Below are 13495 nucleotides of genomic sequence, written 5' to 3'. Positions count from 1 at the left end.
TGGCCACCACCTCCTGTAAGTTCCTATTGTGCCACAGGGGGGCATATTCTGTAAACCCACCATAGCCCATTAAGTTCTTTACTGCCTTCCAGACCTTTGTTAACATCCTAATTGTGGGGCCGCTCTCAGGAAAAGAGTCAGCCTCCAATGCCTCCACCACTGTCTTGTGTGGCGCCTCCAGGGTCAACAACCCTCCATCTACGCTTCCGCCGCTTATATGCTGCAGCTGTGCCGCGAGAAAATAACATCTTGGATGCGGGAGTGCCATTCCCCCTTCCTTGATTGGCAGCTGTAGACTCTGGAGGCTGATCCTAGCCTTACCCCTCTTCCACACCAACTCCCTAAATAGAGTATCAATTTTCTTAAACCATTTTTTATTCACCCACACCGGCGTGTTATGTAGCAGGTACAGTAACTGGGGCAGCCAGACCATCTTAATTAAGTTACCTCTCCCTGCCACTGATAGGGGTAGACGGTTCCAGATATCTATTTTGCGCTTAAATTTAACCAGTAATGGGGCTAGGTTATCTTCTATATACTGCTTGGGATCCTTTGTCATGTCTATACCCAAGTATCGTATTGTTGCAACCACTTTCAACTGGGAAGTTCCCGATAACACAGAAATATTAGGGATATCTATGGGCAGAAGTGCCGATTTCTTCCAGTTCACCACTAATCCTGACAAATTACCGAACCTTTCCATTATGTCCATTACCTGCCTAAGGGAGTCCTCGGTGTCTCCAAGAAACAGCAGGACATTATCGGCATACAGGGCAATCTTCTCCTCTCCTGTTCTTCTTATAAACCCCCTCACCCTAGGACAAGACCTGATGTAAATTGCTAGTGGCTCCATAGCAAGAGCAAAGAGGAGAGGGGATAGAGGGAACCCCTGCCTCGTCCCTCTTTCTAAACAGATTTTTTGTGAATATTCATTGTTAACCTTAATCTTCGCACTCGGACCATTATACAGAATTTTTACCCATTTTATAAAAACGGGGCCTAGACCGAATTCTTCCAGAACCCGCCAGAGATAATTCCACTCCAGGCTGTCAAAGGCCTTAGTTATGTCCAGGGACGCCACGGCTCTTGACCCCTTATTCTCTGTCGGAGTCTGGAGATTCATATATGCCCTCCTTATATTCATGCTAGTAGTCCTGTGAGGGATGAATCCCGTTTGGTCCGGGTGTATTAGTTTACAAATGATTTTGTTAAGTCTAGACGCCAGTACCCTTGCCAGAATCTTGGCGTCCGTACACAACAGAGATATTGGCCTATATGCCGATGGCTCTAACGGGTCCCCCCCTTCTTTGTGGAGCAGGATAATGGTGGTTTCGGTCATAGAGTCGGGCAACCTCCCCGCCTTTAATGCCCAATTCAGAGTTTTAAGTAATTCTGGTAACAGGATTTTCCCGTATTGCTTATAGATCTCAACCGGGAGACCGTCTGGCCCCGGAGATTTATGATTTGCCATTCCATTCACCGCTTGCCCTAATTCAGCTAAAGTTATTGGCGCGTCCAGTCTCTCTTTATCCTCCTCTGTGACACTGGGGATTGGCATATTACTGAAGAATTTATCCATATCCTCCTCTCCTCCCCTCCCCTGTGACCTGTACAGGTTTTCGTAATACTTCCCAAATGTATCCGTGATCTCTGAACTATGAGAAGAGATCTCACCATTTAGGGTCCTAATTACAGGAATTGTCGAAGAGGAGGAATTGTTTTTTGCTAGGTAGGCTAACATGCGTCCCACACTTTCTCCTTCCACAAAGACTCGTTGTCTCTGAAATAGTAGCTTATTCTCCCCCCTCCTTAGTACTGCTATTCTGTAAGACTCTTGTTTGTCCTCCCACTGTTTCTGCCTCTCTGGGGATGGATCCTCCAGGAATTGTTTCTCTGCCATCTCCAAATCCCTCCTAATCCCTTCCTCCCACTCTTTTGATTTCTTCTTGATACCTGCCACCCCCTGGATCAGTATACCCCTGAAGAATGCCTTCAGGGTATCCCATTGTATACCCCCCCTGTGGTTGAACCTGCATTAAATCTTACAAATTCTTCTAGCTTTATTATTATCCTCTCCGGTTCTCCTATTAACTCCAACCAATATGGACTCAATTTCCAGGATCCCCGGAACTCCCTACCCCCTATATTCACTGAGACCACCATCAGGGAATGATCCGAGACCCCTCTCGGGAAGTATGCTACATCTTTTATTAGCGGCAGCGCTTCTGCATTCCCGAGGGTCAGATCTATCCTGGAAAGGGTGGAGTGGGAGGCCGAGAAGCAGGAGTATTGTTTTATTCCAGGATTCCGAAGCCTCCACACATCTATCAATCCTGCCTCTATCAAAAACTGGCCTAAACGGCCCTCTACTAGCTTGTGTGTTTGAGCTCTTGGTGGGAATCTATCCAGTACTATGTTCGTCACCTCGTTAAAGTCACCTACGACTATTACCGGGGTGTCCATTTTGTCTACCATAAATTCCATTAGCTTGTACAACAATTCGAGTTTAAAAGGTGGGGGGATATAGATGTTAGCTAAGACATACATTCTATTTTCTATTAAACAATGCAGAAAAATATAGCGGCCCATATCGTCTATACTGGTCTGCCGACAGGAAAACACCACACCTCTTTTCACCAATATGCTCACCCCTCTGGAATACGAGGAGTAAGCCGAGTGAAATTGGGCCTGAAACCTCCTATTTTGCAGGTATTTTGCCGTGTCTTTTATAAAGTGGGTTTCCTGCAAGCAGACCAGGTCCACCCCCCTCATTTCCAACAGCGAGAAGATGGCCGATCTCTTGTTTGGGTTCCCCATCCCCCATATATTCCAAGAGCCTATCTTAAAAACCTTAGACTGCATCAAAAGGGCAAGGAGCGGGAAACAGTACTTATAGGCCCCGTAATACGCATATAAAAAAACAAAAAAAACTAAAAAAACAGGGAGAGTCCCAACTTTAGGCTTAGTGCAATATATTGTGCAAAAATCCTCTGCATCCTCTGTGACTCCATACCCTTAAGGCAAATAACAAAGAAACCCACTACTATTGCCGTGAAGTGCATTATATGCGGGAGAGAAAAAAAAAAGGAAAAAAAGAGGAAAAAAAAAAAAAAAAAAAAGAAGAAAACCCACCCCATGCTTGCACTCTGTGCTTTAGTGCCCATATGACTTAACCTACTATTCTTACTATTACTATTATTCTGGTGGCTATTCCATGTGTTGAATAGATAATTAAGTGAATTTCGCGCAATATTCCAGTAGTGCCAGTGTCTAGATGCCAAAGAAAAAAGAAGCAGATAGAAATTCTAGCAAAGGTTGTACCATCATAAATAACCGTGAGTGGATCCTGGTAAGTGAAAGTCCTTGTATAAAGTGTTATAGCATTAAATAAATAGATAAAGTGCAACCGTATAATAAATAACCGTGAATGGATCCTGATGAATAAAAATCTTGTGTGACGTGTTATGACCTTAAAATAAATTATTATAAAGTACAAACCGTGACTGAACCGTGAATAAATGCTGGTGAATAAAAGTCTTGGTAAAAAGTCCTTGTAACATTGAATAAATTAATATAAAATAAAATCCATCAAAAAGGTGAATGATTAGCAACAAATTAATATCAAAAGTGCACTAAACTCAGTGTGATCACAATCCATCTAACTGCGCCTTTAAAATAAAGACTCAAAATAGCAGCATTGCAAGATTCAAAAAGTGCAATTCATAAAATCAATGATAGATGGCGCTGTTGAGTGAATAGAAAGTCCTTCTAATCGGGTCTGTGTGTGTTCTATGGGATAGTTAAATGGTTCCTACGGTGGTGTCCTCTAGTGCAGTCTCTCTGGACTCTCACCTTCAATTAGTACAAATCGAGTTGTGGAAATAAGATCCGTGCGGTATGGAAGCGCTGCTTGTACACTTCTCCCTCTGTACTAGTTGACTCTTTGGATCTTCTCCTGTGTTCCCTCGGCTCCCTCCGCTCTGATACAGCTCAGACAAGATAAAGACAGGGGAGGGGGAGAGAGAAGGCAGGCTCCACTAGTGTGTTAACGTTTTAAAACCAGGGGGGATATTTATTTGATAATGCTCTTACATTAGATATAAAAAGGTCAGGCAAAATAAAGAACAGATGAGAAGTCTGGCGTTCTCAGCGCCCTCTCACTTGAATTGACAGCTGTGTGCCGCTCCAGCCAATCCCTACGCGTTACGACACGTCACGTGTCTTCATCTGGGGAAACTTCCCCAGATGAAGACACGTGACATGTCGTAACGCGTAGGGATTGGCTGGAGCGGCACACAGCTGTCAATTCAAGTGAGAGGGCGCTGAGAACGCCAGACTTCTCATCTGTTCTTTATTTTGCCTGACCTTTTTATATCTAATGTAAGAGCATTATCAAATAAATATCCCCCCTGGTTTTAAAACGTTAACACACTAGTGGAGCCTGCCTTCTCTCTCCCCCTCCCCTGTCTTTATCTTGTCTGAGCTGTATCAGAGCGGAGGGAGCCGAGGGAACACAGGAGAAGATCCAAAGAGTCAACTAGTACAGAGGGAGAAGTGTACAAGCAGCGCTTCCATACCGCACGGATCTTATTTCCACAACTCGATTTGTACTAATTGAAGGTGAGAGTCCAGAGAGACTGCACTAGAGGACACCACCGTAGGAACCATTTAACTATCCCATAGAACACACACAGACCCGATTAGAAGGACTTTCTATTCACTCAACAGCGCCATCTATCATTGATTTTATGAATTGCACTTTTTGAATCTTGCAATGCTGCTATTTTGAGTCTTTATTTTAAAGGCGCAGTTAGATGGATTGTGATCACACTGAGTTTAGTGCACTTTTGATATTAATTTGTTGCTAATCATTCACCTTTTTGATGGATTTTATTTTATATTAATTTATTCAATGTTACAAGGACTTTTTACCAAGACTTTTATTCACCAGCATTTATTCACGGTTCAGTCACGGTTTGTACTTTATAATAATTTATTTTAAGGTCATAACACGTCACACAAGATTTTTATTCATCAGGATCCATTCACGGTTATTTATTATACGGTTGCACTTTATCTATTTATTTAATGCTATAACACTTTATACAAGGACTTTCACTTACCAGGATCCACTCACGGTTATTTATGATGGTACAACCTTTGCTAGCATTTCTATCTGCTTCTTTTTTCTTTGGCATCTAGACACTGGCACTACTGGAATATTGCGCGAAATTCACTTAATTATCTATTCAGCAAGCGGTTGTGTGAGCACCATTAATTTTGCTGCAATATTCATATTTAGCATTTACATCACCTAGTTAATTAATTTTTTTTCACATCTACCAGCGCGAAGGAAATTCTTTGAAATTTATTCCATGTGTTCCCCCCTTATCTTCCATCTTCCTTTTTTATTTACCACACTTGGTTTCAATCCTGGATCCCCTTCCCCTATCCCCTTACCTTCCCCCCCCAACTACTAAATGTGTTCTATTTTCACTCTGTCTTGGTTTTACAAACCCCCATTCACCCCGCCTCCCATCCATGCTGCCGCCTGATTTCCCTTTTCCTTTGCGGATAGCAGTGACTGCGTCCCTAGGTTCTCCATGTTACCTGGTTCCTCCCCTCTTTTCCTTGACATTGCTGACTTTAAATGTCTAAATCACACAAAGAAAAATAGAGGGGTGCACAGCAAGCAGCAGGACCCAGAGTGGTCACAAATGGCAAAATGTCACTAACAGCAGAGACAAAATAAATAACAATATGGCGTTTAACAGGCACTATTTGTGCTGTACACTATTTCTTGATCCCGAGACTTTGAAACTTGTACCAAAGTCCTTACAGCACAGCAAACAGCAGGCCCCAGAATGGTCACCAATGGCTAGAGACATTAGAAACAGAAGCGCTGTAGTTGGCAGTGTGGCGTTTTAAACAGGCAATAATTATGCTGTATGCTATTACTTGATCCTGGGACTTTGAAAATTGTGCCACAGTTACCCGCACACCGTCTCTTAGTAACAGCAACAGCGAACAGCGGGCTGTCAAAACCTGTGCCCTCTTTCAAAGTCCTGCTCACCTGCCTTCTCCAGACCGGTTTTCAGCTGTCCATCCGCTGGCTTCCACCCAGCCTCCGGGGGGGTTCTTTAGGTGCCACCTGGCAGGGACCTCCGCACTGAAGCTGCCAGTCTTTCACCCTCCACTGCTTCTGAGCACTTTCAATTCCCGAGGCTCCGGTTGCAGATGCGCAGTGGTGGCAGCAACACCAGCGACGCTGCCACAGTGCGCGCTGCCTTTCAGGCTATGGGTGCCGATTCCTCCTCCGCCGGACCCCTCCTCCACACTCGCCCTCCACCGCTCAGCTCACCGGGGATTGCCACATAGGGCGCAGAGCAGTCCAGCACCGCCGGGTACTTCAGCCGTGACAGCACGCTGAGGGGGAGCTCACAACACACTGCTCGTCCACGCTCCACACTCAGCCAACACCGACATCCGGTCACTAGCCTTCCTCAATCTTGATGTGTTATCCCGCCCCCATTGCGTTTAGCTGGTTAGTGGACACTAACCAGCTAAGAGGGAGGAGGGAGGGAGGGAGTGGGTGGTCATTTACCACTGTGTATACACCCACATGTGTGATTCTATAGTTACATGGGCTGCTCAGATGTCATAGGGAGGAAATTCTCAGCATAGAAACTCACTGAAAACGGAGAATTTGCAGAGCTGCCAACACTGCCCTGCAAAATCCCCAACTGCACTGGGGACATGGACAGGAGGAGGAGATAGAGAGCAGCAGGATCAATCAGGTTTTTTTGCAGAATACAGAGAAGGAAGCTTATAGTGACTGAGTGAGTATGAACAGCATGGAATACACCAATTATTTTTATGCGTGTGGGTTTAGTGACACTTTAATCTCCAAGTCATTTTACGCATGGTGTGTGTATATCCCCTCGTCTTACATTCTGGTAGCTATATGCATAATTTCCTGTTTATTTGATATGCCTTTATTTATACTCAGTAAAAGAAAAACATGTTGTAACTGCTTAAAAAAAAAGTCTTAGCTTGCTTTAGGGCTTTATTTGTTCCTCACCTACTTAAAAGTCCATCTACATCCAAGCCAACCCCATCCACAGGGCAGCAACGCCGCTGTGCGATTTCACTGCAGAACAAAGAGTGCTGTCATCTTTTTACAGAAAGTGGAAAAAATAATGGATCTGCTGGTAGAATGACCCCACAATAGTAGATAATACTTACCGTTGTATCCTCAATATTCCCGTGTACGACATCGACGTGCACTCCTTCTTTAGTCACCACCATGGAACGATCACCCTTTATGGTTTCCTCTTTATTTGAAGTCTTTTTCCAGTGAGGTTTTTTCTTAGATTTCTTTGGGGGGACCTGCACATTCTCCTCACCGTACTCTTCCTTCAGGAACTTGGTTAAAGTCTTTACTGTGTGGTCATCGTTGTCTACAAGGTGGATATTTCTGATGCTCTTGACCCCTTCTTCATTTTCTGTGTATTGTTTGATGGCTTTCAGAATATTCTCCACACATATGTCTGCAGGAATTCCAGAGACTATAAAACTGGCCACAGAGATTGCGGCAGAGTTGAGAACATTCTCTGCGGCTGCCTCCAAGCTGCGGGTGATCGCTTTCCGCAGAAGCCGCTCAGATTTAGATTTATCCTTTTCACTGTATTTAGGGCCAACTGCATGGATCACCTTCTTGCAGGGCAAGTTCTCCACATCTGTTACCTCATTCTCCCCCGGCTCCAGCTCCCCTTCTTTCTGAACAATGCGTTCACATTCTTTCTGAAGTTGGGGCCCTGCTGCTTTCAGCAAAGCCAGTGCTGGTCCCCCACTGGGCTTTAAATCTTTATTTGATGCAATAATGATAGCATCAGCTCTGTGTTGGCACAGGTCACCTTTATATAGAGCCAATGTGACTTCATTTTGGAAGTTGACTTGGCAAAGAGGTTCAGCTTGGCTAGGCTGATGACCTGAAATTTTGGTATCACCATCCTTCTGAAAATATATCACGCAACCATATTTATTCTTTGCTGTACTAATGAACATGTCTTCATAGTCAATGCAGAATTTTTTGGCTCCAGGTTTATCGATGTTCAATGTGTCAGAATGAAGTGTAGAATCCATTCTTGCTACACAGGCTTCCGCTTCTTCTACATATGTCTTTAGACCGGACAAGGAGATTAAATTCTGTTTCTTTACAACCTCCACGTTCTTTGAAATTCCATTCCATTCTTTCTTCCGTTCTCCCTCCATAAACTGCAAGGTTGCCACTGACTTTACCTTGATGTCCTTCTGCACCAAAGTGTTCTTCCCCACAAAGTCTTGGATCTGCCGGTAGGCTTCTTCTACAGATGAAGATAGACCAGTAATCACCACTTCATTTCCTTTCTTCCCAGGGAGCTCCTCTATGGAAACTTTCATCCCGTCAGCATTACACATCTCATTTAGAAAAGACTTTAAATTTCCCCACTCCGGACTCTGAGGGACATTTTTATCCTCAAGAGCAACCCGCTTACAGACCATTTCTTCCTCTAAAATTTCTTCAGCATTTTTCAGATCTTTATCAGTGTAACCAACTAACATGACTGCATTATCTTGCACCTGAAACATTGCTTTAATGTTGTGAAAAAGGTTACAAGACATTTGTTCATTGTCCACTGCCATCAGAAACTGGATGATGCTTGGATCAAGATTAATGGATTTGGACTTCAGGTCCTGCCTAGTATTGATAATTTCACATTTGGCAGTGAGCACTTCATCTTTTGGCCCATAGAGTTTGACTGACGTAGTAGCTCCATCATAACTAATCTTCACATGTGGGCTGTCTTCCTTGATGCTTTTCTCCAGATCATGTGCCAACATTATTTTCCAAGCTGCAGGTTCAAGAGGCAAATTATCCTCCACTGTGCACAGTTGTCTAGTGGTTTCTTCCACCAGTTTTTTAAATATTGGCTCAATCTTCTCAACATCTTCTGAAATACCCACAATGAAAGCCTTCTCTGCAGTTAAGTCTGGTTTTATGAGGACTCCATCATATGGTGAAATGGAGACCTTCTTCCTGATATCTTCCCACACCGGTGGCTTCAGGTCATACTCTATGACTTTATACTTCGACATTAGAGGTGAGAACTCTGCCTGGACTTTATTGCTCCAGGTTGATGCTATCTTTGACAAGGTGCGTAGATGAGCAGAAAGGTTGCTGGGAAAGGATAGTGTAATGAGTGGTTTGGGGTCTCCTGGTTTTGGCCATTTCACTTCACAATAGTGATCTGCCATTTGCTTCTCTATGCTTTGTTTTATTTCTTCATTGTTAAAGATAAACTCCAGTATTTGTGCACATATAGGACATTCTACAGGTCCAGGTGTCATGATATTGTTATTTTTCTTTCCGTACAGCCATTGGCCAATAGACGGGTAATACGGGTAAACAGAGAGGACTGAGTTGTGAAACGTATGCCGCTTTGTCAGGAATGTCTTTACAACTGCAACAAATAGATGAAAATTGTATTAGGAACACATAGTGGCTCATGGACAGCTCTTTGTTCAGTTTTGGTCATGGCCTTCATATCATTTAGAACTGGAGCAAAACATTTACTAAAACGGAGTCTCAGGTTTGGTAGAATGCTGTATGATCTGTTGTACAATGTAACAAGACAGAGTTGGTCTAAACCAATATTCTCCAAACTGCCGACTGCAGGCCAGATGCGACTCTTTGCTTGCTTTTAATCCAACCCTTGGGGGCATTGTTCCCTCCACTGATATAAAGCACTATTCCTTCCACTGACACCAACAGTGGGAGTACTATTATTTCCACTGACACCAATAGTGGGGGTACTATCCCTCCCACTGACACCAACGATGGGGTACTATCCCTCCCACTGACACCAATGATGGGGTACTATCCCTCCCACTGACACCAATGATGGGGTACTATCCCTCCCACTGACACCAATGATGGGGTACTATCCCTCCCACTGACACCAATGATGGGGTACTATCCCTCCCACTGACACCAATGATGGGGTACTATCCCTCCCACTGACACCAATGATGGGGTACTATCCCTCCAACTGACACCAATAATGGGGTACTATCCCTCCAACTGACACCAATAATGGGGTACTATTCCTCCCACTGACATCAACAGTGGGGTACTATTCCTCCCGCTGACACCAATAATGGGGTACTATTCCTTCCACTGACACAAACGATGGGGCGCTTTTCCTCCCTCTGATTCTAATGATGGGGCACAATTACTCCCACTAATACCAATGATGGGGCACTATTCCTCCTCCTACTGACTACATGCAGTATGTAATATTTTTATTCCCACTAACCACCCAGTATTAAGACATTGTTTACTCCCAGTGACACTGGGGCAGTTTCTACTTCCACTGGTCACAGTCTGCCCCCCCCCCCTAATGCCTGAAGGACTGAAAACTGGCCATTTGTTTGGAAATTTTGGAGATCCCTGATCTAAATTGTTAGTAGGCTGGATATATAGAGACACTTTTTAATGGGGCAGCAAAAGCTCTGATATTGGACCATTGTCTAAATCAAGGACTAACCCATGAACATCCAAGGGCCATACAGAGTTTTACTTCTACTGAATAACACTGTTCCATAAATGGTTGGACAACAGAGAGCCTTCCACTTTCCACCACCACAGCACCCAAGATGGGTGCCTCTACTGCCTCTGTGTTGACCATCCAGAGGAAGATGTAAGAGGTCCCATGTACTGTATACACAGTTCCTTCACTGATAAACACACCTGTTGGGGACCCTTTGCCTAATAATTTCTCACTGCCTGACTTCAAGATACCAAAGGCATTTTCAGGAAATTTCTAAACACATCTCCATCTCTTCCCGCAGTGCCATCCTGTCTGACCCCAACTGTGGCTTCATCAATATCAACTCCTGCCTGATACACTCATACCAAAGCTCGAAAAGGTGAGTACACTACTATGGACCTTGCTTTGATTTAATTCTGCTCTCACTATATACTTAAAATTCCAGTAAAAGGGTCAGTGCACCCAAATCTGGTCACTTAATGTTTGCTAGTTGCTGGAGAATTTATAATATTATAATCTTCTGGTAACTGTATGGGGTTAACATTTGTAATAATAGTACTGAATATATAAAGTGGTGCATACATCAAAATAATTTTCATTGATGATCTTGAAATTATTTTCTTAATGGAATAAAAGAAAAAAAAGAAAATTAAATTTGTGAAGTCCCTTAACAGTACTTAGGCTGAAAAAAAGGGGTGGGCAGAGGGGACGGCTGTCCTGGGTGCAACGTGCATTGTAGAGATGGGGGTGCCGCAAGTTCCTTCTACTATAAGGCTGACAGAAGTAGTGACAGCGGCATCAATACTTCAGTCAGCCCAGCACTGGAAGCGGCTAGGAGAGGAGGAAAGAGCCGGGAGGAGGTTTGGGTCTTGCTCTCTCCCCCTCCTCCTTATAAGTTCCCACATAATGAAGGGAGGGGATGCAATTAGGCATCTTTGCCCTGGGCACTGGGTGATCTTGTCCCGGCAGTGCTGCCAGTGACAGTACTGGTCAGTGTAGAGATGACCTCTTGGGCCAGTTGAAGATTGTCCCCTTGTATTGGTGGTCTGTGGAGGTGGAAGTCGGATGTGCCCCTGCACACTACTGAAGGGACCCTCAGCAACCTCAGGAGAAACCCTAGAGTGTCACAGAACCTTGGTTAGAGTTGGACTAGATGAACCTACATCCTGTAGCAAATTGTTGGTGGTGCTACCAAATTATTGTGACCTCAACAGGAGCCCCCATATTATAAAGAAAAAAAAATGCACCGTGTGGTGAGAAATGAAAGCCTTTAAAACACTACACAAGACTGGATCCCCAACAAGGGCCTAGTCACCCTAGTCCAGCCTTTCTTAACATTTTCAACATACCCTTGAAATAACTTTCTGGTCTCGGGAACCCCTGCTAATGAATACTACTCATGATACATTAGTGCATTAGTGTGATGGTCAGTGGGAAAAATGCTCCTTATATGTGGGGAAGAATTACCCCCTTACAGATAACTCAAATGATGACTGGTGTCAGTGAGAAGTTATCTGAGAGGCATAAATTGCTCATTGCTCAAGGAACCCTTAACCACCTCTGGAGGAACCCCAGGGATTCGTGGAATACTGTTGAGAAACTCTGCCCTCGTCAAACCTGACATTGGTTTAAACTCTTCTTCATCCAAAACAAAAAAATTCTACTCTGTGACTCTGTACAATATATAAACTCAAATATAAGACAGAGACTGAAACCTTTTACCTTCAGGGCTGGAGAATGTAATGATGGCGGCACCTTCTTCCGGTAACATCTCTTTCTTTTCTATCGGCCCACCTCCGTACTTTGTACTCTCAAGGTAAAGTTCGAGGAAGTCCTCCGATGTGTCGGCCGGGAGACCCTCTAGCCGGACACTGCTGGTGTTCTCCAGACATTTGACTCTCAGATTTTGCTGTTTGGCTCTCGGACTTCCAGAAAACCTTTCAATGAAGTCTGGAATATCTGTGTGAAGACGAATCACAATCAGCTCCCTGAACAAATGTGTACACAGGGGGCACTTACTGCGAGGTAGAACTCCAGTTAGGTTTTTTTTTTTTTTTCACTTTTCTGCTGTGGGAAGAGTGGAGAAGGGTTAAAACCTCCGTAATGATTTTAGGCTTCACTCATGCTGTTGATTACCGTCATACACTGTACAAAGCAGTATGTCTCTGCAGGTGATCACAGGCATTTGCTATCAGTCGTGGTCAGAAAGTCTACACTAATCAATGACAGGCTTATAGGCACTGCGGCTGTCGAACTGTAGCAGCACATATAGTGACTGTTTATGGTTAGTTAGAGATGAGCAGCCCTGGATGTAACATCTGTCCCTACCTCCATATAACCGATCAGTGTGCAAGCAGCCTCGGTGCTAATCAGCCTGTCATTGATTTGTATAAGTGTAGCCAGGAACTGTGTCAGGGGACCTAACCAAGATAGGGGCTTCTGCAGGGGACTAGGAGCCAGCCTCTTACCCACTGACTATGACCCAGGGAGAGAGAAGATCACTCTCTAATGATGGATCACCACTTAATGGACACTGAGAACGTGGTTTGGATTACTGCAGATGGGACAGTAATATTTATCAACAATATCCCTCAAGAAATCCATGATACATTAATTCCACTGTATCAGAATGATGGGACATTGTATGAGCTTTGCCCCAGACTATTGTAGGTAGGAGACGAACAGTCTGCTACTGGGGTCTCCTGCTATTATCTGTTTAATAAGGTCTCCTGTGTTTATATTTAGGATATAAATATCACCTGGGCTGGTTTAAGTGCTGCGTTAATTAGCATGTTAATCATATATCATTGTCAGCTAGTAGTTGTTAGAGGAGGGGGGAGTAGCCACGAGTCAGCCCTACCTCGTTATCTAACCTACTGTGTGATGTTTTGGGTAAATATTAC

General features: G+C 44.0%; 1 protein-coding gene across 2 annotated transcripts in view; it reads right to left on the bottom strand.

Annotated features, from left to right (window-relative positions):
- Positions 1 to 13495, bottom strand: part of LOC141147296 (protein mono-ADP-ribosyltransferase PARP14-like) — a 421364-nt gene that overhangs the window by 336450 nt on the left and 71419 nt on the right. For both annotated transcript variants that reach the window (XR_012245043.1, XM_073634505.1), the window contains 2 exons: positions 12315 to 12551; positions 7246 to 9503 (listed from right to left, as the gene is read on the bottom strand). Coding sequence is in view for 1 of the 2 variants with exons in the window: in XM_073634505.1 (XP_073490606.1) it covers positions 7246 to 9503; positions 12315 to 12551 (2495 nt within the window). In the remaining variant the exon portion in view is untranslated. The remainder of the gene's footprint in view (positions 1 to 7245; positions 9504 to 12314; positions 12552 to 13495) is intronic.

This window comes from Aquarana catesbeiana, linkage group LG06, assembly GCF_042186555.1.
Source record: "Aquarana catesbeiana isolate 2022-GZ linkage group LG06, ASM4218655v1, whole genome shotgun sequence".
In the NCBI taxonomy this organism is placed as follows: domain Eukaryota; kingdom Metazoa; phylum Chordata; class Amphibia; order Anura; family Ranidae; genus Aquarana; species Aquarana catesbeiana.
This window is presented reverse-complemented; position numbering and strand designations above follow the sequence as displayed.